General features: G+C 38.5%; 1 protein-coding gene across 3 annotated transcripts in view; it reads left to right on the forward strand.

The window, feature by feature from the left end:
• The window catches only part of LOC149426362 (lachesin-like), a 184,497-nt gene that overhangs the window by 131,464 nt on the left and 26,485 nt on the right, over positions 1–26,548 (forward strand). For all 3 annotated transcript variants that reach the window (XM_089650856.1, XM_089650869.1, XM_089650862.1), the window contains exon 7: positions 23,687–23,861. In XM_089650856.1, coding sequence (XP_089506982.1) covers positions 23,687–23,861 — 175 coding nt within the window. The remainder of the gene's footprint in view (positions 1–23,686; positions 23,862–26,548) is intronic.

Here is a 26,548-nt window from a genome sequence, read left to right on the forward strand (position 1 = left end):
GCTTAGTAACCGATAATTGTGGTGCATTTTCAACTCGTAAACATTATTTCTCAGAAAAGGGGTCATCAAACTTTGCCAGGTGTTCAACCTTAGTTGCAATTGAGTCAAAGCAATAAATTTTGTTTTCACGTTCGATACACTCCTTCCCGTGCAGTTGTGGCTGCACCCAGCTATTTCGTCGAACATGTAAACCTTTACAGTGGTTTTTTCGTATTAACCAGCGGTGCGTAAGGTCGGACTGGCCTGTGTTACTGTTGTGGTAATGGGGTGGGTCGGATGACGGTGAGTTTGACCACCAGTCATGTACTTTATTTGTTGAAGTTGGATGATTCCATTTTGTTAGGCTGCCATGCTGGGAGGGTACCCGCGCAGCCAGAGCATGTCTGTGAGCTGTTGACTGATTCGCTATTGGCGACGAAGTAACACGTCTTTCTTGTCTTTGTGATAAAAAGCTTCTAGAGCTAAGTGATTGGTCGCCTTGTACCTCTTGTCACTTGTCACTTGTCTTGTCCCGTTATCACGTGGGTCCATTGATATATGCGTGAGTGGTCTGTTGTTTACAACAGATTCAGCTTCTGCTAGCGCCGTGAGTCAGGTTTCTTGCCTGAGAGCTCTTTGCTCGAGTAGTTTGTTAAGAGCTAATTTCTCTGAACCAACCTCTCTCATGCTCCTCCCGTGTAAGGTGGTATATCGTTACGGGCTGTTTTGTTCGCGTTTCATAGGTTCAGCCAATCTTTGGGCGTGTTTGTGAACATGTGGGTCCCTCAGTCTGAGCGATGGTTGCGAATTCCAATGATTTAACGATAGGTGTGGGGTTCATCAGCAGCGGATGGACGTTCTACTACGCCTTTCTGGTAGTACCCGCTGTAGCTGATACGTATGAGGCCTTTCACTCCTTGCATCAGGGGATGTAGACTATTGTGTACGCTGGGTATGCATTCGATGTGTACCCGCACTGCTATGAAGTTGAGAGTATGGCTAACATCCGAGGCAGGCCGCGCTCCGGATGTTATGTGGGCTTGAGTTGCTGCGTATCCGGGACCGGCTTTCAAGGCCGAGACGGTCACTGCAAACTCTCAGATTGACTGGCTAGTTACTGTCAAAGAGGGCCGATCTACAGTTAGTGTCCGCTCACGGGTTGTCGCATATCTGGGGGGGGGTCGGCTTTCGAGGTCGGGCCGGTCACTTCAAGCTCTTGGGCAGACCTAGTGACCGTCGTCAATCATGGTTTGCCTCATATCCGGTACCAGCATTCGAGGCCGGGACGGTCGCTGCAAACTTGTCGGTGACTGCCTGGCCGTTGTTAATGGTGAGCTGAGCTCCAGATGGTTTCCGCTCACGAGTTGTTGCATATCCGGGGGCCGGCTTTCGAGGTCGGGCCGGTCGCTTCTGGCTCGTGGGCAGACTGGCTGGCCGTCGTCAATCATTTGCCGCATATACGGGACCAGCATTCGAGGCCGGGACGGTTGTTGCAAACTCATCAGTGACTGGATGGCCGCTGTTAATGGTGAGCTGAGCTCCAGATGGTTTCCGCTCACGAGTTGTTGCATATCCGGGGGCCGGCTTTCGAGGTCGGGCCGGTCACTTCAGGCTCGTGGGCAGACTGGCTGGCCGTCGTCAATCATTTGCCGCATATCCGGGACCAGCATTCGAGGCCGGGACGGTTGCTGCAAACTCATCAAGGACTGCCTGGCCGCTGTTAATGGTGAGCTGAGCTACAAAGGTTTCCGCTCACGAGTTGTCGCATATCCGGGGGCCGGCTTTTGAGGTCGGGCCGGTCGCTTCAGGTTCGTGGGCAGACTAGCTGGCCGTCAAATGCGCGCTAATGGTGCGCGTTATACTCTCGGCGGAGTATGAATGTTGGCTGGATGGCAGGCTGTTCAATTTTTTTGTTGACAGGCAGCAGCTCATCGCACGGGGTGGCAAGGTCCCCCGTCGCTTGTAATCACATATCAGGGTCCAGTGCAAGCGGTGTGGGCGTTGCTTAGTTGCGCACACGAGCGGGACTGCGTAGGATACAGCCGGGATATCACTGGTTGTCACCGGCGATGTCACTGGTGATGTCATTGGTTGCGCAGACCTTGGGCGCATTATACCTCGGATGAGTTGGTATACTGACTGGTTGCTGGGCCGTCCACTGTAGAGTTTGACAGGCAGCGGCTTATCTCTCGGCTCTGCGGGGCCGGTGGAAGCATTGTGGGCGTTGCTTAGTTGCTCACCCGAGCAATGACTGTGTAGGACACCGCAGCCGGGAAGTCACTGGTTGTGACCAGTGATGTCACCGGTGTTGTCACTGGTTGCGCAGGCATTGGGCGCATTATACCTCGGCTGAGTTGCAGCAAGCTCAGAGAAATCCAAGGCAAGTGAGGCCCGGGGCAGAAGTGCAGCGACATCGGGCCTCAGTGAATAGCAAGCTCAGGTGAGCCTAGGGCAGGTGGGCCCGGGTGGAGGCCAGTAACATCGCAGCTTCTCCCGTGGGCTTGGGGCAGAGGCACTGTGACATTGGGGCCACGGTGAGTAGCAAGCTTAGGGGGGCCCAAGGCAAGTGGGCTCTGGGCGGAAGTGTAGTGACATCGTAGCCTCAATAGACGCCTGGCCGCCCAATGGAGCCTGGCCGAGGAGAATCAAAGCTCGGGGAGATGGTACCCATGGACTGCCCTGACATCAGCTGGTGTTGGAGCTGGCAGGTGCTCTGCGGGATGCCAGCGTATGACAGGGCGGGACCAGCGTCGTGGATGACTCGGAATCTCTCGGCCGCTGCACAGCGATGGCATCTCCAACGGGGCGAGACTGAAGGCGTGATGTGTGGATCCGGCTCGAAGGACCATTTGTACGGGACGTGTTTGCCTGCACAAGAAAAGACTGTAAATAATAAGCACCGGCACACATCAGTCCTCAACCTGGTTAATGATTTAAGTAAAACACCGTGAGGTGTTCTATCCAAACCATCATAAAAGAAAGACGATTTGAATCAAAATTCACATTTTAATTACAAGTATTGTATTGGTATACAGAACGTACAAAGGGGTGTAGCTTATAGGTACTTCCTATTTTTTACAGCCAGCCCAATTCACAAGAAATAGTTATATGTATTTCAATATAACTGGATTTAAAACACAGATAGAAAACTGATACAACCGGAATCCTTTCAGCGATAATTTCAGATTGGGGCACATTGTGCATCACCGCGCCATACGATACAGTAAATGGCGTGGGCGACTGCTGCAGCAGTAGCCAGTTCAATTGGTAGCCAGCAGGAATCGGCCAGCTTCTAGGTTGTCAGCATCAATGGCTAATTTAGTCGGTAGCCAGGAAGAATTGGCCAGCCTCTAGGTTATCAGCATCAATGGCTAATTCAGTTGGTAGCCAGGAAGAATTGGCCGGCTTCTAGGTTTTCAGCATCAATGGCCAATTTAGTTGGTAGCCAGGAAGAATTGGTCAGCCTCTAGGTTATCAGCATCAATGGCTAATTCAGTTGGTAGCCAGGAAGAATTGGTCAGCCTCTAGGTTATCAGCATCAATGGCTAATTCAGTTGGTAGCCAGGAAGAATTGGTCAGCCTCTAGGTTATCAGCATCAATGGCTAATTCAGTTGGTAGCCAGGAAGAATTGGCCGGCTTCTAGGTTTTCAGCATCAATGGCCAATTCAGTTGGTAGCCAGGAAGAATTGGTCAGCCTCTAGGTTATCAGCATCAATGGCTAATTCAGTTGGTAGCCAGGAAGAATTGGTCAGCCTCTATGTTATCAGCATCAATGGCTAATTTAGTTGGTAGCCAGGAAGAATTGGTCAGCCTCTAGGTTATCAGCATCAATGGCTAATTCAGTTGGTAGCCAGGAAGAATTGGTCAGCCTCTAGGTTATCAGCATCAATGGCTAATTCAGTTGGTAGCCAGGAAGAATTGGTCAGCCTCTAGGTTATCAGCATCAATGGCTAATTCAGTTGGTAGCCAGGAAGAATTGGTCAGCCTCTAGGTTATCAGCATCAATGGCTAATTCAGTTGGTAGCCAGGAAGAATTGGCCGGCTTCTAGGTTTTCAGCATCAATGGCCAATTCAGTTGGTAGCCAGGAAGAATTGGTCAGCCTCTAGGTTATCAGCATCAATGGCTAATTCAGTTGGTAGCCAGGAAGAATTGGTCAGCCTCTAGGTTATCAGCATCAATGGCTAATTCAGTTGGTAGCCAGGAAGAATTGGCCGGCTTCTAGGTTTTCAGCATCAATGGCCAATTTAGTTGGTAGCCAGGAAGAATTGGCCGGCTTCTAGGTTGTCAGCATCAATGGAGCAGGGATTGGCCAGCCTCTAGGTGATCACCGGCAGTGGGCAGTTCAGTCGGTAGCCAGCAGGTATTCGTCAGCCTTTAGGTTGTCAGCATCTGTGGCTGGTTCAGTCGGTAGCAAGGAGGAATTCATCATAATCTAGGTTGTCGGCATCAATGCAGCAGGGATTGGCCAGCCTCTAGGTGATCACCGGCAGTGGGCAGTTCAGTCGGTAGCCAGCAGGTATTTGTCAGCCTTTAGGTTGTCAGCATCAATGCAGCAGGGATTGGCCAGCCTCTAGGTGATCACCGGCAGTGGGCAGTTCAGTCGGTAGCCAGCAGGTATTTGTCAGCCTTTAGGTTGTCAGCATCAATGCAGCAGGGATTGGCCAGCCTCTAGGTGATCACCGGCAGTGGGCAGTTCAGTCGTTTGATTATAAGAGCCGGCACACGGAGACGCCCCATTCTTGTAATGATGACTGATGCGTCTGACTCAGCTGATAAAGTGCCGGCCGTAAACAGCGCGTTAGAAATAGTTGTAATCTTTAAAATGATTGTGCCGTGATGGAGGAACAGAAGCGACTACAGATTTCAGTTAACACTCAGGAATTTATAATTATAATTTAACAGATCGCGTTTTAACTGTTCAAGGTTTTCCGTCCACTCGTGTTAATTTTTGAAATTTGACTGCCCAATATTGTAGTGTTTTTTTCTATTTATAATAATTTCTCTGGCCTCTTGTGACGTCAATATCTTTTCCACAACTTGTTTTCGTTTCAGACGCAGGTGTTTTTAGGTGAGAATAATAATTTCGCACAGCGACTGATTTGTCAATATTTTGATTTTTTTCCTGGTCGATTTGCTTAGTAACCGATAATTGTGGTGCATTTTCAACTCGTAAACATTATTTCTCAGAAAAGGGGTCATCAAACTTTGCCAGGTGTTCAACCTTAGTTGCAATTGAGTCAAAGCAATAAATTTTGTTTTCACGTTCGATACAAATGCTTTCTTTTTCTTTGAAACCAGTGCTTTAATCTCATTATTCCACCATGCATCACCTTTCTTCCTACCTTGCGTATTTACTCCACACAACTCTCTAGCAGATTCACAAAGACTCACTTTTATGTGGTTCCATATTTTGCCTATGCTTAGACCGTCCATTTCCTTATCATTCAATCTTATCTCTGCACAATTCACATACTTTCTTCTCACATTATCGATTTCTCAGATTTTCTAACTTTAGAGCGCCAACCGTCAAAGAGGTTTACTCTCGACACTACCAGAAAGTGGTCAGTTTCAACCTCAGACCCTCTGAATAATCATGTGTCCTCGGTAACGGCTCTCAAACTAGAGTCAATTACTACAAAACCAATTATTGACTTCTCATTTCCTATTTCTCACGTATATTGGTGGATACCTTTATGATCGAAGAAAGTATTTGACACAAACAGGTTCCACTCTAAACATACTTCAAGTTTCCCGTTCCCGTTGTCATTCGTTCTTTTATCCCCAAACATACCTAAGACCGAATCAAATCCGTCACGTCTAAATCCTACCAACTCATTCAAAACATCTGCCATTATAATTCTTTTATTAATATTTTTTAGTCTCATTACATCATTCACACCAGTCCAAAAATCATCTTTCTCTTCATCGCTTTCAAAATTATCAGGGTCATAGCAACTAACTAGAAACACCCATATATACACCATATTATTTAAATAATACCATTCCTCAATATATACGAAAACATATTTATTTATTTATTTTTTTATTTATTTATTTATTCCTTTAGATTTACACATATAAAACATATGAAACTGCTTAATGCAGTTAAAAACTAATGAAAGCACCTAGATTTCACTGAATATCCCATATTTTTAGATTCTATAAATTCGGTATATTATTATGGCAAGCGACCGCTTAAAACGTTTTTGCAAACTTGGCATAATATGCCAAAAATCGCTCAAGTGGTTAATTGCCTACTGCCTACTAAATGAATGGCCTATGCTTCATAATTTCTGAGCAGTTTTATTTCCTGACTTCGCTTGACATTTTAACAATTTATTAAAAACTATTTAAAAACAGCTTAGCATCATGTCATATCTTCGACAATTTAGTGTAGATGAAGCTTTTAAACTCATAATGGAACAAACCACGTTAGTTAAAAATAGTTGAATTGATTTAGCAATTCCAAACAGAAAAGCTGTGCAAATGTTATAATGTTGAAGGTATATTGGAGACCAGATTTGTAATGCACTCCAGATTCAAACCTCAAAATCTTACATCAATCTTACAAACCAAATAAAAATCACAAGTAGCCGATAGGGCATTTCAACAAATCCTTACATTTAGACGTAAGCAGATCACTGCAAATCATCTAGGCGACGCCCACACTTATAACACATCATCTGTCTGGTGTGACATGTCTGTGTAGGATCATATGACGAGTGATAAAGTGATATAGGCCACACCCAAAAAACGCTCAATGCGTATAGAATCGTCTAACATTAATATAAATTTATTTATTTATTAATTCATTTTCGGGAAATCGACAGTTTACATTTAATCAGTTTGTACATAAGTAGTATATAGTAAAATAAAACCATTTATGGATTTCCTCCTTGTGACTTGAGACAGCATAATATGAAATAAGTTATTTAAATTTGTGAGAAAGGAATATGAATTTAAAAAATTATACAAAACAAAAGATTATTTAAAACGAAAAATTTACAAAACAATACATTTATAGCCATGGAGAGAGGTTTTAGGTATAAATCAAATCATAATAGAGATATAAACATAGAGACATAAACCTTATTCACAAATCATCAGAGAAATATACTTTTATGGACCTCTTATATTTGGTAAGTTCGCTACTGAAAATATTAACCTTGGATAATACGCTATCGTAATTATTGCATAGTCTGTTCAGGCAAGAATTCTGCTTAAAGTTCGTTTTGCTTTGATCAACCCTGAACGCGCAGGTTTATTGAATGGAATCTTGTTTAGCAAATCTGGACATTGAATATTATTGTTAACTACTTTATACAGGAATAGTGCATCCTTATGATGCCTCCGTACACTCAGTGAATCAATTTTAAAGTTTGAAACTGCCTCTGTATACTTATTAAATCTTACAAATGACTTATAACAAAGATATTCTAGGAATTTGTTTTGAATTGCTTCGATTTTTTTTATGTGGATTTTGTAAATTGGAGACCAAACAACTGATGCATACTCCAAATGACTTCGTACATGGGCAAAGTAGAGTTGCTTAATGATATCGATGCTATTACAAAGTCTTGTGTTTCTTATGACTAAGCCTAACATTTAAGCAGCTTTATTTGTGATTCGATGTATATGAAGGTTATATTGTAGTTTACTATCAAGGGTTATTCCGAGATCACGAACATCTGAGACTGTTGTTGTTTAAAGAATAATTATATAATATTTTATTTTTATTTCTCGAAAAGACAATGTGATGACATTTTGAAACATTTAGATATAGTTGATTTTGTTGGCAATAGGTAGATATATTGTTTAAATCATGTTGTAAATTGACACAATCGTTTAGACTTTTTATTGGTTTGTATAGCTTAGCATCATCAGCAAATAATTATTTTTCAGAGTATTTTTTCAATATTGATCAAATCATGAATATATAAAATGAAAAACAATGGTCCGAGATGAGAACCCTGTTGAATCCCAGAGGAACTTTCATTGAAATCTAATTCGAAGCCCTTTATTTCTACTGCCTGTGATCTGTTTAGTAAATAATATGTAACCCAACGAAATCAATTACCACGTATACCTAATGACCAAAGTTTTCTTAGTAATAATTTTTGATTAATTTTATCAAATGCTTTGGCAAAGTCTGAATATATGATATCTACTTGAGTGTGGTTGTCCATGTGATCGACGATGAATTCAGTAAGAAGAAAGATATTACTTTCCACATTTTTTTTGTTTTTATATTAACTCCACACAGGAGGCCCTGAAGAAAATAATTTCCCTCGGGGCCTATGTCATATTTGGGGATGCTGTGTGGAGGGTCTTTTTGTGGAGAGGAAGGAGTGAACATAGGTCTTGAAGAGTCCCACGTTGTAGGAGGGAGGAAACACAGAGGCCGGCAGTTCGTTCCACAGCCGAGCTGTTGAACTTAAGAACGAATCGTAGAAGCGACCCGTTCTCATGTGACAAATGTCAACCGTGTACAAATGTTGGGCGCGCGTTTGGCGTGTATCCCGACTACGCACCGGTGCCGAAGGGATCAATGACGCTAGTTCCTCAGAGCATCTTCCATTGTAATACCGATTGAACAAGGACAGCATACCTACCTGACGCCTGTGCTCTAAAGATTGCAGTCCGTTTGTTAAGATTGGGGAATCTATCAAACGGACCGCCCGTTTCTGCACAAAGACAAGGGTTTTTTTTCAGGTATTTAGGGGCTCCGGACCAGAGATGGCTGCCAAATTCGACAGTAGGGCGCACTTGCGATTTGTACAGGGTCAGCAGTTGTGTAATATTAAAGTATCTGCGGGCCCTGTACAGTACGCCCAGCTTCTGAGAGGCCAACTTTACTCTGGCTTCGATGAAGCCCCCATACCTGAGCTGGTCACTTATAGTTACACCAAGCATATCAATGGAAGGCCTGTTTGGAAGATTGCTTCCGTTGAAGGATACTAGATTATCATTTAGATCCCTTTTAGACGTAATCAGACAGGATTGGGTCTTTGAAACATTAAATTCGACGAAATTACTTTTACCCCAGGAGGAAATACTCTCGAGATAACCGTCCATTCTCTGCTTCAAAGCCCTCCGAGCCGTTGGAGTTTGTGTGCCCTTTGGGGGCTTGTCAAACAAAAAGCTATCATGAACTGTACTGTCATTCGCGTAACAATGAATCGGTGCACATGTCAAAAGGTCATTGATGTGCAACAAAAACAAAGTCGGAGACAGAACCGATTTATGCCTTTTGTAAAACCATTTTGCTTTGTTGTTATGATGTGATTGAGTTGTGGACTTTGTAAATATATTTTTCCATTAATTTACTGAATATTGTTAGTTTTTAAATAGGACGATAGTTTTTAACTATTTACTTTTCGCCAATATTGTGGAATAGTGTTACATGGGCTCTTTACCATATTTCAGGTACCGTGCATTCGTTCATTGATTTATTATATTTAATGCAGAGAGGTTTTGCGAGTGTTTCGGCACAATTAGCTACGAAGTATGATGGAATGTCATCACACCCTGCGCTTGTGCTTATGTCAAGAGCTTTTATTTCTTTTAAGACTATTTCTCGTGTGAATTTAACCATGGTTATTTATGTTATTTGTGTTTTCTGGTATGTCGAATATAGGTAGGTTATTACCTAGTAGGTAAAACTGATTGGAAATATTCCATAAAAATATTACATATGTCTTGGCCATTTTCTGCTTTTTTATCATCTAGGTGCATCGTCCTTGGAAGAGACGATTGTGTTTTTTTATGTTATTGAAATTATTCCAGAAGAGTTTAGGATTACCATTCATATTACTTTTAGCAGTACGTATATAATTAATGTAGAGTTGTTGTAAAAATCGTTTCTGTCTAGATCTTAAGAGTGAAAACGTTTGGTAGTCACATGGATTTGAATTTTTCTTAATTTTTTATGATATTTCCTCTTTTATTTAATTATTTATATAAGATATGATGTTTGTGGATAGTTACATTTTTTTGCCGGTTTAGTTGGTACATAATTTATTTTAACATTGTTCAATATGTTGTAGAATACGTCACTTGCGTGTTGAGTATTCAAATGGTTGAGTTTATGATCTCAACCGATTTCGTTAAGTTTTGTGTTTATTACTGAATAATCCGCTTTTCTGAATTGAAATATTTGCTTTGTATTGGATTTAAGTTTTTTTATTTTTTTTAGTAAGAATTGAGATTAGCAGTGTTTTATGATAAACATCTTCTGGTACTAATGAGATATTGTTTTGCGTAATTTTCAGTAGTATGTTGCTTACAGCTAAGTCAAGAATGCGATTATTTATATTATTACTTTGAGAGTTATATTGTTTCAAATAATTAAATGATAAAAATTCCATAAAGTTCGAATAGGCGGGATTTATTGAGTTGATATGTTCGGTGTACATACCGTTCTCATTTATTGGTGACCAATATAAGTGAGGTGGATTATAATCTCCTACCATAATAAGACTTGCATTTTTGTTATCTGTGATAATTTATGATGCTTTGTTTATATTTGACGTAATATTTATGAGGTGTTTATTATCTGGTGGGATATATGAAGTGCATATGTGAATTTTTTTACCAGGAAGTGAAATAGTTACCCATATGTCTTCCGCTTCAGATCCCCATTCTATTTTTTTATCAGAAATTAATTTACTTTTGACTGCAATTAAAACTCCACCGCGATTCTGATTGAGGTTATGATAATCTCTATTTTGTCTATAAACATGGTATCTTGAATCAAAAAGTTCCTCATTAAAGATTGAATTGTTTCACTGGCACATATAATATCATAGCTGTTTAATAGTACATTTTGAAGAAAAGTACTCAGTTTAGTTCTGACACCTCTTAAATTTTGATAATACAGCTCTAGCTCCTGCATAGATCATATATTTGCTAAAACAAAAAAAAAACATCTTCATCCATTATTCGCTCAACAGTCACAGATCATTTCACAACTTCACTAAGCATACATCACAACAAGAAACAAAAAGAAGAAAAAAACAACACCGTGCAAGACAAAACAAATTTTAAGTCCCTAATAGCGGACATACAAAATGAATCTTGGTCAAATGTTATTAATGAACTAGACCCAAACAATGCCCTGAACACATTTATGAATACGCTTGAACGCAACAAAAAATCCTCCCAAAAATTACACACACAAAGAGATAAAGATAACCCCATTGTACTGGACGGGAGTCCGCACAAGACTGTAGATTTAGGCGCCGCCGGTTCCAAACCATGTCTTCAACCGATGAAAAAGCTCCTTTACGGCCGATGATGATTATAGTGGTACAAATTATGAACAATCTGCCTCCCGCACCCGGTGCTCAGTGATTGTTGGGCACTGGGTGTGCTTTCGTCTCTGCTCGCTTCTGGCGTTGGCGGTTTTCCTGAGTAGGGCCGGTTGGGCTTGATGAGGTAACGCCAGAAGGTTTGGAGCAGAAGTCTTGGCAAGGTGAGGCAGTTGATGGGCAGGAGTCACTTGTTGATAATAAAACGCTTGTTTTGGTGGTAAAGATGAACTGATTTTTATTTATTTATGTTGCTGCTTATATGCAATAAGCTTGACTTGCAGCCGACATTGGGCTGTGAGTCAAAAAGTGGTGGGGATTCTATCCGCGCCAGTAATCCGTTTATATGCCCCGGCAAAATGTCGCATATTCATTTTGCCGGTGGCATAGCCGAAGGCAGACGCTTAAATTTGCGAGTTTGTAAAGATTTTGCAGGCGAGCCTGAATAACAATTACATATTTTAATTACATAGCAGTTATAAGAATGTGTACCTTGACAACTAGATTTTTAGTTTGCCAAGATACGACAGAAAATAAGAAAAGTTTGTAAAATAAAAGTGTAAAAATGATCTTGAAGCGATCAAATTTGTAAATATTGTATTTTTCTCAGGTCCCCCGTAACATCAATCTTTTTTCTTTCTCTCAGAAAGAGAAAAGATTCACTATGCTACAAGGTTTCTGGATTTTTGTACAGGCAAAAAAGGTAAAAATAATTGTACAAAAATGGTTAAACAAATATGTTAAAAACAGCATTTTAAATATCTCCTCAGTGGTAGCACATAGCAAATAGTTTTTTTTGTTATTTGTTTTTGGGGTATTATGCCGTGTTGCGCTAACTCCTCCTTTAGCCTATAGTTAGCGCAACACGGCATAATACCCCAAAAACAAATAACAAAAATACTTTTGGCCGTGAAAATCTTAAATCACATAGCAAATAGTGTTTATCTAGGTGGCTGATATAGCCACCCGTGTGATCTTATATAGACGACTTAAACTAAAACATCGAAAAAAAGTGTTTATTTAACTACCGCCGAGGAGATGTACAAGTAAAATATAGGCATTTGCAACATTTAATAAATTGATATTTCTTAGTAAATTGTACATAGTAAGAATTTGAACATCGTTCCGCTCGGCAGAGATAGGGTGCGCGATGCGGTACTGATGCCTTTCGGAGTCAAAGTTTTCAGGTCGCTTTGGCCGAAATGGGAACAAAGTGAAGGGGCGGGGAGTGCGGATTTTGCCAGTGGCGTGGGGTAGGCACATTTTATAAATGTAAAACATATTTTAATAAAAATAAATAATGTGGCCAACGACGTCCATTACACCCATGGATCATGTTACTTATATTCATATTACAAATATAAATATTACAAAAAAAGAAATAAAATCCGCCAAAAATGATCCCAAAAAAATCTGGAAAATCGTAAAAGATATTACTTACTCCAATCCGAAAAAAGACTCAAACATCAAAGAAATGACAATAAATGGAAAAACCCCTAGCAAAGAATGAACCTAGTAAAATAGCAAATTTCACTAACTCACAATTTGCAAAAGTTGGCTCTACACTGGCTGAAAAAATTCTTCTAAAAAATGGCACATCAGAAGACTCTCTAGCCAAACTATGCTCTACCATACAACCAAATCATACGTTTAATGTCCATAAAGTAAGTACTAAGGAAATCTCGGATTTCATTATTTCTCTCAAACCAAATTGCGCGGTGAGACCAGATAACCTTTCCAATCATATACTGATTAATCTGCGAGAATACATCCTTATGCCTCTTCAACATATTTTCAACCAAATTTTTAGCCTCGGCATTGTCCCCGATCACCTAAAAATAGGTTGTATTACTCCAATACATAAATCGGGAGACAAAACTATGATTTTAAATTACAGACCTATCACTTTGCTAAATTCACTATCTACTAGAAAAAACTATGAAAAAAAGATTGCTCGCATACCTTGATAAACACAAACTGATCTCAAACAGCCCATTCGGGTTTCGAGCGAAAATGGGAACAGAAGACGCCTTATCGGAACTAACTACTTATATAGTCAAAAACTTAGATGGCGGGTTAAAGGTGGTAGGGGCTTTCTTAGACCTAGCAAAAGCTTTCGACACCATCTCACATAAATTACTACAAAAAAAATTCAAAAATATCGGCATAACCCGTCCACCACTAAAATGGTTCATCAACTACATTGAAAATAGACAAAGTAAAAATCAATAAACACGAAAGTGACAAAGTAGGTAACAGGTATGGAGTACAGCAAGGCAGCGTCTTGGGTCCCATACTTTTTTTCATCTACATAAATAGTCTAACTGAGATAAACCTTGGAAAAATAGAGAACAAAGTAATCAGTTACGCAGATGACACTGTAATTTTATTCGAAGCACAATCATGGGAAAAGGTCTACAAAAACACAGAAGCAGGGATGACAGAAATAAATAAATGGCTAATGAATAATTTTCTTACACTCAACATTTCTTTTTTTTTTTTTTTTTTTTTATATTTACTCCACACAGGAGGCCCTGAAGAAAATAATTTCCCTCAGGGCCTATGTCATCTTTGGGGATGCTGTGTGGAGGGTCTTTTTGTGGAGAGGAAGGAGTGAACATGGGTCTTGAAGAGTCCCATGTTGTAGGAGGGAGGAAACACAGAGGCCGGCAGTTCGTTCCACAGCCGAGCTGTTGAACTTAAGAACGAATCGTAGAAGCGACCCGTTCTCATGTGACAAGTGTCAACTGTGTACAAATGTTGGGCGCGCGTTTGGCGTGTATCCCGACTACGCACCGGTGCCGAAGGGATCAATGACGCTAGTTCCTCAGAGCATCTTCCATTGTAATACCGATAGAACAAGGACAGCATACCTACCTGACGCCTGTGCTCTAAAGATTGCAGTCCGTTTGTTAAGATTGGGGAATCTATCAAACGGACCGCCCGTTTCTGCACAGAGTCAAGGGTTTTTTTCAGGTATTTTGGGGCTCCAGACCAGAGATGGCTGCCAAATTCGACAGTAGGGCGCACTTGCGATTTGTACAGGGTGAGCAGTTGTGTACTATTAAAGTATCTGCGGGCCCTGTACAGTACGCCCAGCTTCTGAGAGGCGAACTTTACTCTAGCTTCGATGGAGCCCCCGTACCTGAGCTGGTCACTTATAGTTACACCAAGCATATCAATGGAAGGCCTGTTCGGAAGATTGCTTCCGTTGAAGGAGACTAGATTATCATTTGGATCCCTTTTAGACGTAATCAGACAGGATTGGGTCTTTGAAACATTAAATTCGACGAGATTATTTTTACCCCAGGAGGAAATACTCTCGAGATAACCGTCCATTCTCTGCTTCAAAGCCCTCCGAGCCGTTGGAGTTTGTGTGCCCTTTGGGGGCTTGTCAAACAAAAAGCTATCATGAACTGTACTGTCATCCGCGTAACAGTGAATCGGTGCACATGTCAAAAGGTCATTGATGTGCAACAAAAACAAAGTCGGAGACAGAACCGATCCCTGTGGGACGCCAGCATTTATGGAGTGCGAGGAAGAGGTGAAACCGTCAGCAACCGCCTGAATCGACCTATCCCTTAAAAAATCAGCAATCCACGTACACAGGGATGCGGGAAGTCCGTAAGAATGCAATTTGTTAAATGTTAAATTTAAGTTAAATTTCTAAAACAAAATACCTGACTTTTAGTAAAACAAAAGCTGGTCAGCCAGATAATCGCTCACAATTACATCTTCACCCCTGCACCAATACTTCCACAAACAACACACGCTGTACTTGTGAAAAAATAGATTATGCGGATAATATCAAATATCTCGGCTTAACTGTTGACCATAATCTAAAATGGGATCTCCAAATTAACCTATTAACAAAAAAAATCCGGAAACTATCACACATCTTCAAAACAAAACGAAATATTATGTCATTAAATCAGCTAAAAAATACGTACTTTGCACTTTGTCAAAGTATTCTAATGTATGGTATTTCAGTATGGGGAGTAGCAGCAGACATCTCGAATCCCTTAAAATTAATCATAAATCAATAATTCCAATTATCTTTAGAAAGCCTTATCAACATCCGACAGAACAGCTAATGATTGAAAATAACTTATTAGACATAAATAAACTGTTCATAAAGAAGATCATCTACAAAAACTGCATAAAAAATTACCACATCACATAACTCACTCGCAAAACACGAGAGCAATTACACACAAACAATTACAAGGACGTATATCAAATCGAATTTCGCTAAAAGAGATGAATCTTACCTGGCCCCTCACATATTCAACATGTTCCTAACCCAAACTAAAACTTACGTCTTACCAAATAATTTGAATTGGGTGTTCAAAAGATTTGTAAACTGGTTGATGGTAAAAGAAAGAACAGATATTAGAAATATTCTAAGCATCTTATGCATTTTACAAACCATACTGCACACAAATTCTAACAAAATTACAATATTTTACAATTAATTATAATACGAAATACTCATTTCATATTTTTATACATAATTTTTCAACACATATAGTAAGTACTACACTTATTTTTCTATTTTTATATTACTCATTTTTTTACTACTATTTTTCTTATTATTTTTTTTTTACTTAACATTTGGTTTATATATAAATTGTTAATTACCAGCCTCAGAACAGACTTTGTCTAGTGAGGAGGATAATGAAAAAAAAACATCTGTACAGAACCAACCTTAAATAAACGCCCGGGTTGCCGGCACTGAAACTGAACTGAACTGAAAAGATTCCATTTACAATGCAGTTAATATGAAAGTTGCAGATATGTTCTAAGGGTTGTTGATGGAAATATCGTATTTTTTTAATTTTTCTAGATCGTTATAAGAGTTTATGCAATAGTGATCATAGTTTTCATTTAGTCTAACATAAATTTTACAATTTTTAACCCAGCAAAATTTGAATTTGTTAATTTTGGTAAACTCTCTGACCTTTTTGTATAGTATTTTGTTTTTATGAGTTAAATGTTCATTAATATAGATCCGATGTTTTCCATTCAATTTTTCCAAGTCAATATCATCTGCTGTTAGGCCCCGCCTTGTCTGGATTACTGCCATGATGTCATATTGAAGTGAAACTTCTTTACGCGCGTCATGCAATTTCGAGGACCGGAGTAAAACCGACTCATGACCGAAACGAAAATGCGGGTACCCCCACCACCGATTAAAGTTCATTTGATCTAGTCAAAGTTTTGAAGTAACATATAAATGCTTCTTAGCTCATCCCGACAACTGGCGTTGGTGGTGTAATGGTCAGCATAGTTGCCTTCCAAGCAGTTGATCCGAGTTCGATTCTCGGCCATCGCACATTATTTTTTTGTTTTTAACGCCTTTTTCATTCAATATCTTATTTTTTAGTAGGTCAGAACATTTTTTAAAAGAAAATAATATTGCAAAATAATAAAAACACTTATCTCACTGTGATAAAACATTACTCCGCTAGAGCGCGCTTTGCGTTATTGTGTTGGATTAAAATTATTATCTAATCCGTATATTATGATAATTGTATTACATTTATTTAATTAATTTATTTATTTTGATAATATGTAATAATTTACAGAAAAAAAAATTAAAACTATCTCCCTCTGATAAAATATCCGTTCGCTAGAGCGCACTACGCGATCTTGTGTGGGATTCTATTTCTGTACATTGTACATTATTTTTAAAAATATATTATATTTTGGGTGTGATGTAGGTAACATTATAAAACATAACAAGCTCTCATATTTTCAGAACCTACATAATATAATCAATTTATGCGGCTTTGCTTACAGTTGGTGCTCAGCGTGGTTGGCTTTCAATCAGTTAAGCGAGGTTCGATTCTCGGCTGTGGCATTTTTGAAGTGAAACCTTGTTGAGGTGGGGGAGCCGCTCACGAACGTTCTCTCTCTTCTCTTCTTTCCTCTCTCTCAGACACCAGCGAACTGCGCCACGCCAAGCATCAGCTGAAACTAGAAGTTTCACTTCTGTCTTGCGTAGGCTTGACACACCCACTTTTTTTTTTGTTTTCTGCACTTCAATTTAACGTATGTAAATTCATGTAGTCATATTAGCACAGAATATTAGCTAATATAACTAATATTACAACACTTCACTATTATAAATTTATTAAAATATAGATATTTAGATTTTAGCTACGATTTTTGTTTTATTTTGTGAAATTTCTAGAGAGCGATGAAAAACACGACAGCTGTCATTGAATATTATTTTTGAATATGAAGCTTATGGCGTGGTCTGTCACAGGCTGTTTAAATTCACCGACCTGGACTGCTCGCTATGATCCGCTCACTGCCAGACCGATTATTTATATATTTTGTTCTGTTTATACGCACCCTGTAATAGTGAGCTAAACCTCCCTGGATATTTGTCTGAAATCCACTTTTTTTGTTATTCACCTTTCTGTTTTTTATACTCTGATCTCATTTTTTTTATTTTTGTTCAATCTAATAAAACTGCCTTTCGCTCGGCCATTAACCTAACAGAAGGTGTATCTTCAAAACGACGATCTATTTTTCACGAGAATTCACGAACCGTATACTTTTAAATAAAGTCATTTCTATTACACAACAACTTGTATGTGCTTAAACTACAATCGCTTAAACTAACTACAAAGCGGTAGAGGATTAAATAGAATACAATTGACCGAATTCAAACGATGAAAACCCGCCACTGCAGGACAGTTGCCTGCGAGAAGACGGGTAGCGTTAAGTCGACAGTGGGAAAAGGGAACAGAAAAGCGGGTGGACTACCAGGAGCATAGAAAGGTGAGAGGGGTGAGGGTTAGGGGTGACCAGTGCCAGTGTAGTTGTGTAGTTGCAGTGAGGCGGAACACGTGACTGCATAACGTGGCGCACTGCCGATGCTTGTTTTACGTCCGCACATGGCCAATCTTCCAGACCAATATATTATTATAATGTACATTTTCTTCACACAAGAGGGTGAATTTTGTATAAATTTCTATGATTTATACGCGAAAGCTTCAGCACGTTTTACCTGAAATAGTAGGGAAAAATGATTTATTTTTGTTCTAAATGTGCAAGACGCAGATTTCGAACATTTTAAATTGGCAGATTTTTTGCAAAAACTCATTTTATTATTATTCGATATTTATTTCTAAAATTTCAAACATTGAAACAAAGACCGAAAATGTTTTAGTTACTTACGTGTTTGTCTTTATTTAAAAAAAATGTGTTATTATTTTGGGCGGTTGATCTTTTGATTTTCTATAAACATGCTTTGTGCCTACTTCCAAAAATCCATGAACTTTATTTTGGGACATAGCAGCTATAATCCTGAAACATAAATTAATTTCAAGTTAATCTTACTTCTGTTTTGAAGTAAAATTTTTGAGGACCTTACAATTTTATAACTTAAGGGTAGCACAACTGATACATTCTAAAAATAAATTCTTAACTTATTTTGGGCAAATTTTACAGAACTGTAAAGTTGAGGACGACAAAGCGTGTCTAAATTAACTGTCGAAATTATTAACATTTCACATTACGTCGTAGTTTAAAATAAATACCTTTGCTAAATTAACTGTCGGAATTATTAGTATTTCACATCACGTCGTAGTTTAAAATAAATACCTTTGCTAAATTAATTGTCGGAATTATTAGTAATTCACATCACGTCGTAGTTTAAAATAAATGCCTTTGCTAAATTAACTGTCGGAATTATTAGCATTACACATCACGTCGTAGTTTAAAATAAATACCTTTGCTAAATTAACTGTCGGAATTATTAGCATTTCACATCACGTCGTACTGTAAAATAAATACCTTTTCTAAGTTAACTGTCGGAATTATTCGCATTTCACATCACGTCGTAGTGTTAAATAATAACCTTTGCTAAAAAATATTATTGCTACAGCAAAGTATCAATGAAAACCCCCAAAAAGGTGCAAACACTTTTCTGGCCATGCATAACTTTACACGAAGAAAAATGAGTACGGATTATTGATCAAGATATTGTCAAAAATGTGACTGCAGGACTATTTCCTTAAAATATATTAGTCATTCAAAATATATCTGAACACGAGATGTGAAAATATTATTATTTGGAATAATACGTGTTCCGACTTCCTCATAACATGTTTGTTATGAAATTTGCCAAATCATTCGTCATAAGCGTCCAATACTGTTTTTAACAAGAAAACGAATAATTTGATCACATTTTTAATAAATTAACAATATTTCAAATCAGTAAGTTTTCTTTGTGTAGACTTAAAACGTTTCACCTGTAATTTTGCAGTTAATTAGAGTATGGGTCACTAGCCTACGTATAATTTGCTAATTAGGTATTTATACTATCTCCTTCAATATTGAAAAATTAATTAAGTAAGCAGATGACCAATAAAACTAAGAAGTTCATATTGACTAAGAAAAGACAGATTTTAATTTTCTGTGAAAATTTCCATTTGATCGTAACTAATTCATAAAAATATTTAATATTACGTACTGTTTTCCTGAATAAAGAAAACTGTATAAATAGAAAAAACATATTCAAATGCATTTTATTTATTTTTTTCTCCGTAAATCTCGTAATTCTCGTTAAATCCGTAATGAAATGACATTCAAAGACAGAAATAATATCAATGTTGGAGTAATGCTGAATTTAAGGTGCTTTTTACGGCAAGTAAGGGAAGCTAAGCCGGACAACTCTGTCTTGGAGATGATGTTCAATATTATTTATTATCTGTGATAAATCAGAAGCACACTAGCTGCATAATTTAAGATGAATTAAAGCCATGAAATAGGAAAAAGGAACAATCGATTTGATTTAATTCCCGTTTGCAGTTTTTTTCTGCCATTGATATCATTAAGCATTTTTACGCTAATTTTATATGTTTCAAAACAATGCTTTAATTTTTTTCATTAACAATACACAGGTAGCCCTGGACAAAATAATTTTCCTCAAGGCCTATGTCATCTTTGGAGATAATATATGAAGAATCTGTTTAAGGAAATGAAGATGATATGCAAAAGGGATGGGTAGGAATCTAGGGATCAGTGTATCTAAAAGTGACGGACGTATAAATTCATCTCACGCACGTCGGTGTAAGACGATGAGTTGAGAGACTAGCTGAAGAGGTCAAAGGATCTCCCACAACCGGCCTCTCCCGATCTTGCCCGACACGCAGCTGGTCCTGAACACATCTCGCTCTATGAACCCGGGCACCCCTGCTTAGTCACCAAAAGCATTGAACCACCTTAGGTGACCTACGTCAGAGGTGTTGGTTATCCAACAAAAGATTCGCGGCGGCGGTACACATATCCGCCTTTTAAATTTCATTGTGAAGATGAATTATTCTACTTCTTTCGTAAGATGGAAACCGGCGTTCAGATTTAACTTCACGAAGTTAGTCTTCTTGATATTGCAAGAACTCTCTATTGGAGAAATTCATTCAAACAGACGATTTAACACGACCTCCTTAACTACTTCTTCTTCTTTCGTATGTTGGGGGGGGGGTCAGAGGGGAACATCTAGGTCTGCGAGCCAGTCTAGGGCCTCATCTCATCTCACCTCATCAATCCCGCCGCGGAATGAATAGAACTGGCATTCGTTGACCACATGTTCGGTGGTCTGCACCGCACCACATTCGCACATCGCCGACTCTTTAAAGTCCCACCTGTGTATCATGTGGCCACAGCAGCTATGGGAGCACCTTTACCTATTGATGGCGGACCAGGTTTTGCGTTGAAATGAGAACCAATGATGTATCTCGTTGGAGTCCTGTATAAGATGGGCATATCCCACGTTGGCCGTTTGCCACTCAAGTTTCCACCTATCTTGTGGGGTGAGAGGTAATCGGAGGAGCCTCTCTCTTTCCGCCCAGAAGGGCTTTCGGCACTTCAAGCGGCATGCCACTTAAGGTATTGCGCTTTTTTGCAGCGCCTTCTTGTATTCCCTCAGTGTTGCAATTACTCGCCTGGTGTTTGGCGGGGTTATGTTTGCAAGTAAGGGGACCCAAGGGAGAGGAGTAGAAGTCTCGCTGATGGTTTGCATTTTGGCATTAAGCTGTGGAAGCATCTACCATGGAAGTGTCGACGTAACTTAGTTAAAAGCTAGTTCCAGCTAGCTTATTAACTAAGTTAAGCCTTGTCCTAGTTTTTTACCCACTGTTTCCGGTTCCATGATAACTCAACACAGTGACTATTCAACACATATTTAAAAAGTTATATAAATCCATTAAAAAAGTTGAAAAAAAATATTTTAAACATAACATAACCTAAATTAATCTAACCTACCTAACCCAGTTAAAAAAGTTTTTGTTTCATCACTTTCCATGACTTTATAGAAGTTGACCATTGATTGACAACAACACAGACATATGAATATTAATAGACTTGAACTCAAAGGTGAGGGGTAAAATCAACAGTTGGGGAACGCAGAGGCGAAAGCTGACGGTGATTCGTCAATAAATCAATCTGACAGTATATAGGCATCTCGCATTATAATATCACCATTTAGTTCTTAAAAGTAAAATCTGCTTTTGAATGAATAGACATTTTTACATGGGAGCGCTAATTACTCGCCACGTTATGAACAAATTTGCGAAGTCCAAATTCGGCAAAATAAATTTCTTCTATTTTCAGAGTCGAATATTTTGTTTACGTATTTAGTTAAGACACTTTTATAAATGTTCATAATTCACTTCACAGTAAACAACCATGAGCACACTTGAGAATCGCTACATTCGACCAATGTTGGAGGGTTGTCACAACCGCTCTGTTCCTATTAATAATGAAATCTTTAAGAAAATATATAACATTTGACTTTTAAGAAGATAATAAAAAAAGTAAAACAACTAAAAAAACAAATGAAATTATATACACACAGCTTTTACCGGCGATTCCTAAGAATATTTGGAGTAAAAATTTGGACATCATTTTGCCGTCCGATGACACTTTTTCAATTAAAAACAAAAAACATGATTTTCTATCACACATCGCCACTCGGTATAACCTAACGCATTACGTGATATGCACTTCTTCTCGTTCGTACCTAACACGTGGTCCGTTGCGACGTGTGATAGTATGATGCAAAGATAATATATGATCGGTGGCGACGTGCGATAGAAAAATATAATATTTTTAATTTTAATAGAGAAAAACTATCATCGGATAGCAAAATGACACATACATTTTTCATTCCAAACATGCTCACTGTATCTACATTTTACTTCCAAACATACCAATTTTTCACAATTGATAACCAACCTTATATTAAGTGTTGTTTATGAGTTGTGTAAAATTCAAAACTCGTTTAGTAATAACGCCATTAAATTGAAATAAATTTAAAAATGATTGGTTTATTATCCTTTATTAATACGACGGAGTTCCAGCAAGATATAACAGATGAAAAAATGGAAGTTCCAAATAATACGATTATGTATTTTATCAAAGCGCAAAAGTCGAAGGCACATCCCTGATTCTTATGCAAACGGCTTTGTATTTTGCGTCCAGATGTATCTCGATGTGATAGTATATTTTTCTACAACTGATCCATATTATACGATGTGAATAAACTTAAAATAAAGTAAAATAATGCTTACATATGGAATGCAATACGACGATTGGGTTTATTCTCTTTTTCACATCTAATTTTACAAGTTTTCATAGCACAAGCCACCATTTTGCCGTGTTATTTCGTAAAATGAACCGATGATGCCTCGAGCATAGCTCGACGCTAGTTCGCACAAGAATGATGACGTCACATTTACTAGATTTACGGGAGGCCATACGCGAGCCCAGCCGGCTCCAATGGAACCGGTATGAGGAATGGAGAATAATACGCTTTTAATCACTTGGGCAGGTCTACTAATATTCATATGTCTATGGACAACAACCACAGAGTCATAGTCAGCATGCATACAGATATGGAATTCATGCACCAACTGATATAATATAACTGATTTAATATTACTTATTAACTGATGTAATATATTATTTTTTTTTATTTTTTTTTTGGTTTGTTTTTTCACAAATTTGTCTCAACGCCATCTAGTGAGAGATTTAGCACTTACAATGCCTTTCTCATATAAAATAAAGTTGGTTGTTCTCAAGTGAAAAAAATGTAACAAGGAGTAATTGTTGAATGAAACACTAGCATATATTGAATAATTTCGCGGGTAAGAAATAAGCCCCCATAGCTCAGTGGTCAGAGCTTTCGACCGGAAATCGAATGAACACGGGTTCGAGTCCCGTTGGCGTCATGTATTTTTTATCAGGATATTTTTTCAGTGTGGATGAGTGTTTCAGGCGAACAATTATTGCTTATAAAAATAATTGATGTAATATAACTGATGTAATGTAACTGATGTATTATAACTGATATATTGACAATATAATTAATTTGTTTGGCAGTTTCCCCCATGATCTGGGTGCCCAACCAACTTGTGGGCGCGCCGGCTGGCACCGACGTGACGGTGGACTGCCACACGGAGGCGCATCCGCGCGCCATCAGCTACTGGGTGTACGACAACGTCATGGTCCTGCCCACCAAGAAGTACGGCATCATCACTAACGAGAACTCCTACAGGTAGGCATATTTGTCCGCAATTTGCTCCAGCGTCATCAACGAGAACTCCTTTACGAGTTTTGTATTAATCAATATTCTGTGCAAATCATTCATAGAGGTGAAAGAATAATTTTCATTGAGAATAGGCCATTTGCATGCATTTTATAATGACTGCGATATCGAAAATGTTACAAAAAAATTACAAACTTACAGTTTTTTTTATAATAAAACTAGTCACTATATAAAAATGTCCGTTGTACGATTTTCTTCATTTTTAAAAATAAAATTCCATGTTGATTTTTTTTAAACACCAACATGAAAATTCTGTTGACTTTGACGTTTTGCATTTCTGACAGTTTCATTTCTCGGTACAACGAGAATTTTATTTTATTAGTCACAATTTTTTACTATCTTGTTTTATTATTTTATTAGATGTTTTATTACTTTATTCTATTAGATACAATAACTTTACGTATTTTAAAACTTTATTCGATCATGTACGACTCACTGTGTGCTTTACCCGTATTGAGGCCCCCACTTTTATTATAGTAGAAGTATTTATGGTCAAAGACACCAAATAATATCAACTATTTTTACGATCTGAGAACGTACGGTAATTTATGAATCCATATTTAAACAATAAAACTTTATTTTTTTTTAAAGAAAGACAAACATTCCCGGGTTACGAATAACCCAACAATGTTTGAAAATCTCCTACTACCACCACAGAAAGCCGAAAATGTTGCTTGTGTTGTGATGGAGGACTTAGCCAGCCGAGGAATCGAACACGCGACGCTCGGGTGAGACCCAAGCGCTATGCCCACTCAACCATTGACCGGTCAGTGGTTGAGTGGGCATAGCATAGCACATTACTCAGAGCCCTCTCCCTGTAGGAAACTTATCAGATATTAACGTGAGATCTGTACGTTTTTTGGCTTCTGACTTAGCGGCTTACATTTATTTTAACTAATTTTGGCTATTTTTTTCGCAACCATAAAATAATCTATCCGGTCATGGTGTTCAGAAGTACGATTTAAAACCAAAAATTAGAAAATGTATCACAATTCTTTATCTGCAAAGAAAAAAAAATATATATGTAAATATATATATATTTTTTTATTTACATATTTTGTTGGTCTAGCATAGTAAAATCGATAACTTTACAAGTTCAGATTGATAGGCGTTAACTCCCAATGATTTTATACCGGTTTCAATTTAATTAATTTAATTTTATCGTGTATACAATTTTTTCAGTTCTAAGAGCATAGTTAGTTCACCTCCGCTCAATTATAAGACTGTTATTTTGCATAACGAACTACATTATCCAAAAAGTATCCGTAACATTGGAGGCCGGGCTAAAAGTAGCGGCTTTTGTCAATCGGCTGTCGGAATCATATTCTGACCGTGCTCGTAAATATCGCTATCTGACCATAGATGATAGATTTTTTCAATATCATATTGACATGGGCTTTGTCGATCGTCCGTGCAAGACCTGCTGGAAATCGATAAAAAATCTGTAGAAATTTTGTTTACTAAACTTTTTTTTTTAATATTAACTTCATACAGGAGGCCTGGGCAAAATAATTTCCCTCGTGGTCTATTTTAACTTGTGGGTATGCTGTGTGAGGGGTCTTTTTAAATAAATCAGGGAGAAAAAGTTCTGGAAAGGAAACAGGTATGAGTAGTGGGTAAAAATGTGGGGATCAGTGGGTCCAGGAGTGACGGACGTATGAATCCATTTTTCTCAAGGCGGTGGGTCCACAAGTCCTGCTAGAAGTAAAAGGGTCTGGTCTGTCACTTGGGGTGACCTATGGCGTAGCTATTGGTTATCCAATAAATGGTTCCCAGCGCCTATACCCGCCTCCCATATTGCTAAAAGTTCTGGGAAGGAAACAGGTATGAGGAGTGGGTAGAAATGTGTGGATCAGTGGATCCAGGAGTGACGGACGTATGAATCCATTTTTCTCAAGGCGGTGGGTCCACAAGTCCTTCTAGAGAAGTAAAAGGGTCTGGTCTGTCACTTGGGGTGACCTATGGCGTAGATATTGGCTATCCGATAAATGGTTCCCAGCGTCTATACCCGCCTCCCATATTGTAAAGTCATAATAATATCGTAACTATCATAAATATCGCTACTCTAACATGCTTTAGACATAAAAATCAAAAAAACTTTTTTGAATGCCTTAACATTATAACAAAATCATATTTCTACAGCAAGAAACTATTTATAAACAATTTTATCTTCATAGCTGTCCATTACAGAGTGGGCAAAAGGCTCCCCTTCTCCAGAGAAATGAGAAGCATCCCGTATTGCTCCTCCTATCTTGGGTTATTTATTTTGATCCATCCAATAATCCCCCGGGCGATAACTCAACCAGGGGAGCAGGAGATAGGGGAGGTGATCGCCGGAAAAGATGGATATTAAAACCCTCTTATGATTAATAGAGCAAAGGTTCGCAACACTTGGTTTTCTTACGCAGTTTCACCTCCAGTGTGTAAGCGTATATTCTCGACTAACTTATGGGCCGGGCGCCGGGCCCGTCATTCGTGTAATTGAATTTCATGAATATGAATTTACTTTTTAAAACTTTTCCTATTCATGATTTTCTTGTGAGAAAACTTTAGTTTTGCTCAACTTTTGGAGTCACTAGATTTCATAACACCACATTTTCGAGGCAAATTAATGAAGATTGGTAATTTAGAAGTCA

The sequence above is a fragment of the Hesperophylax consimilis genome, chromosome 1 (genome assembly GCF_061612785.1).
Source record: "Hesperophylax consimilis isolate HC1 chromosome 1, BYU_Hcon_1.0, whole genome shotgun sequence".
NCBI classification, from domain to species: domain Eukaryota; kingdom Metazoa; phylum Arthropoda; class Insecta; order Trichoptera; family Limnephilidae; genus Hesperophylax; species Hesperophylax consimilis.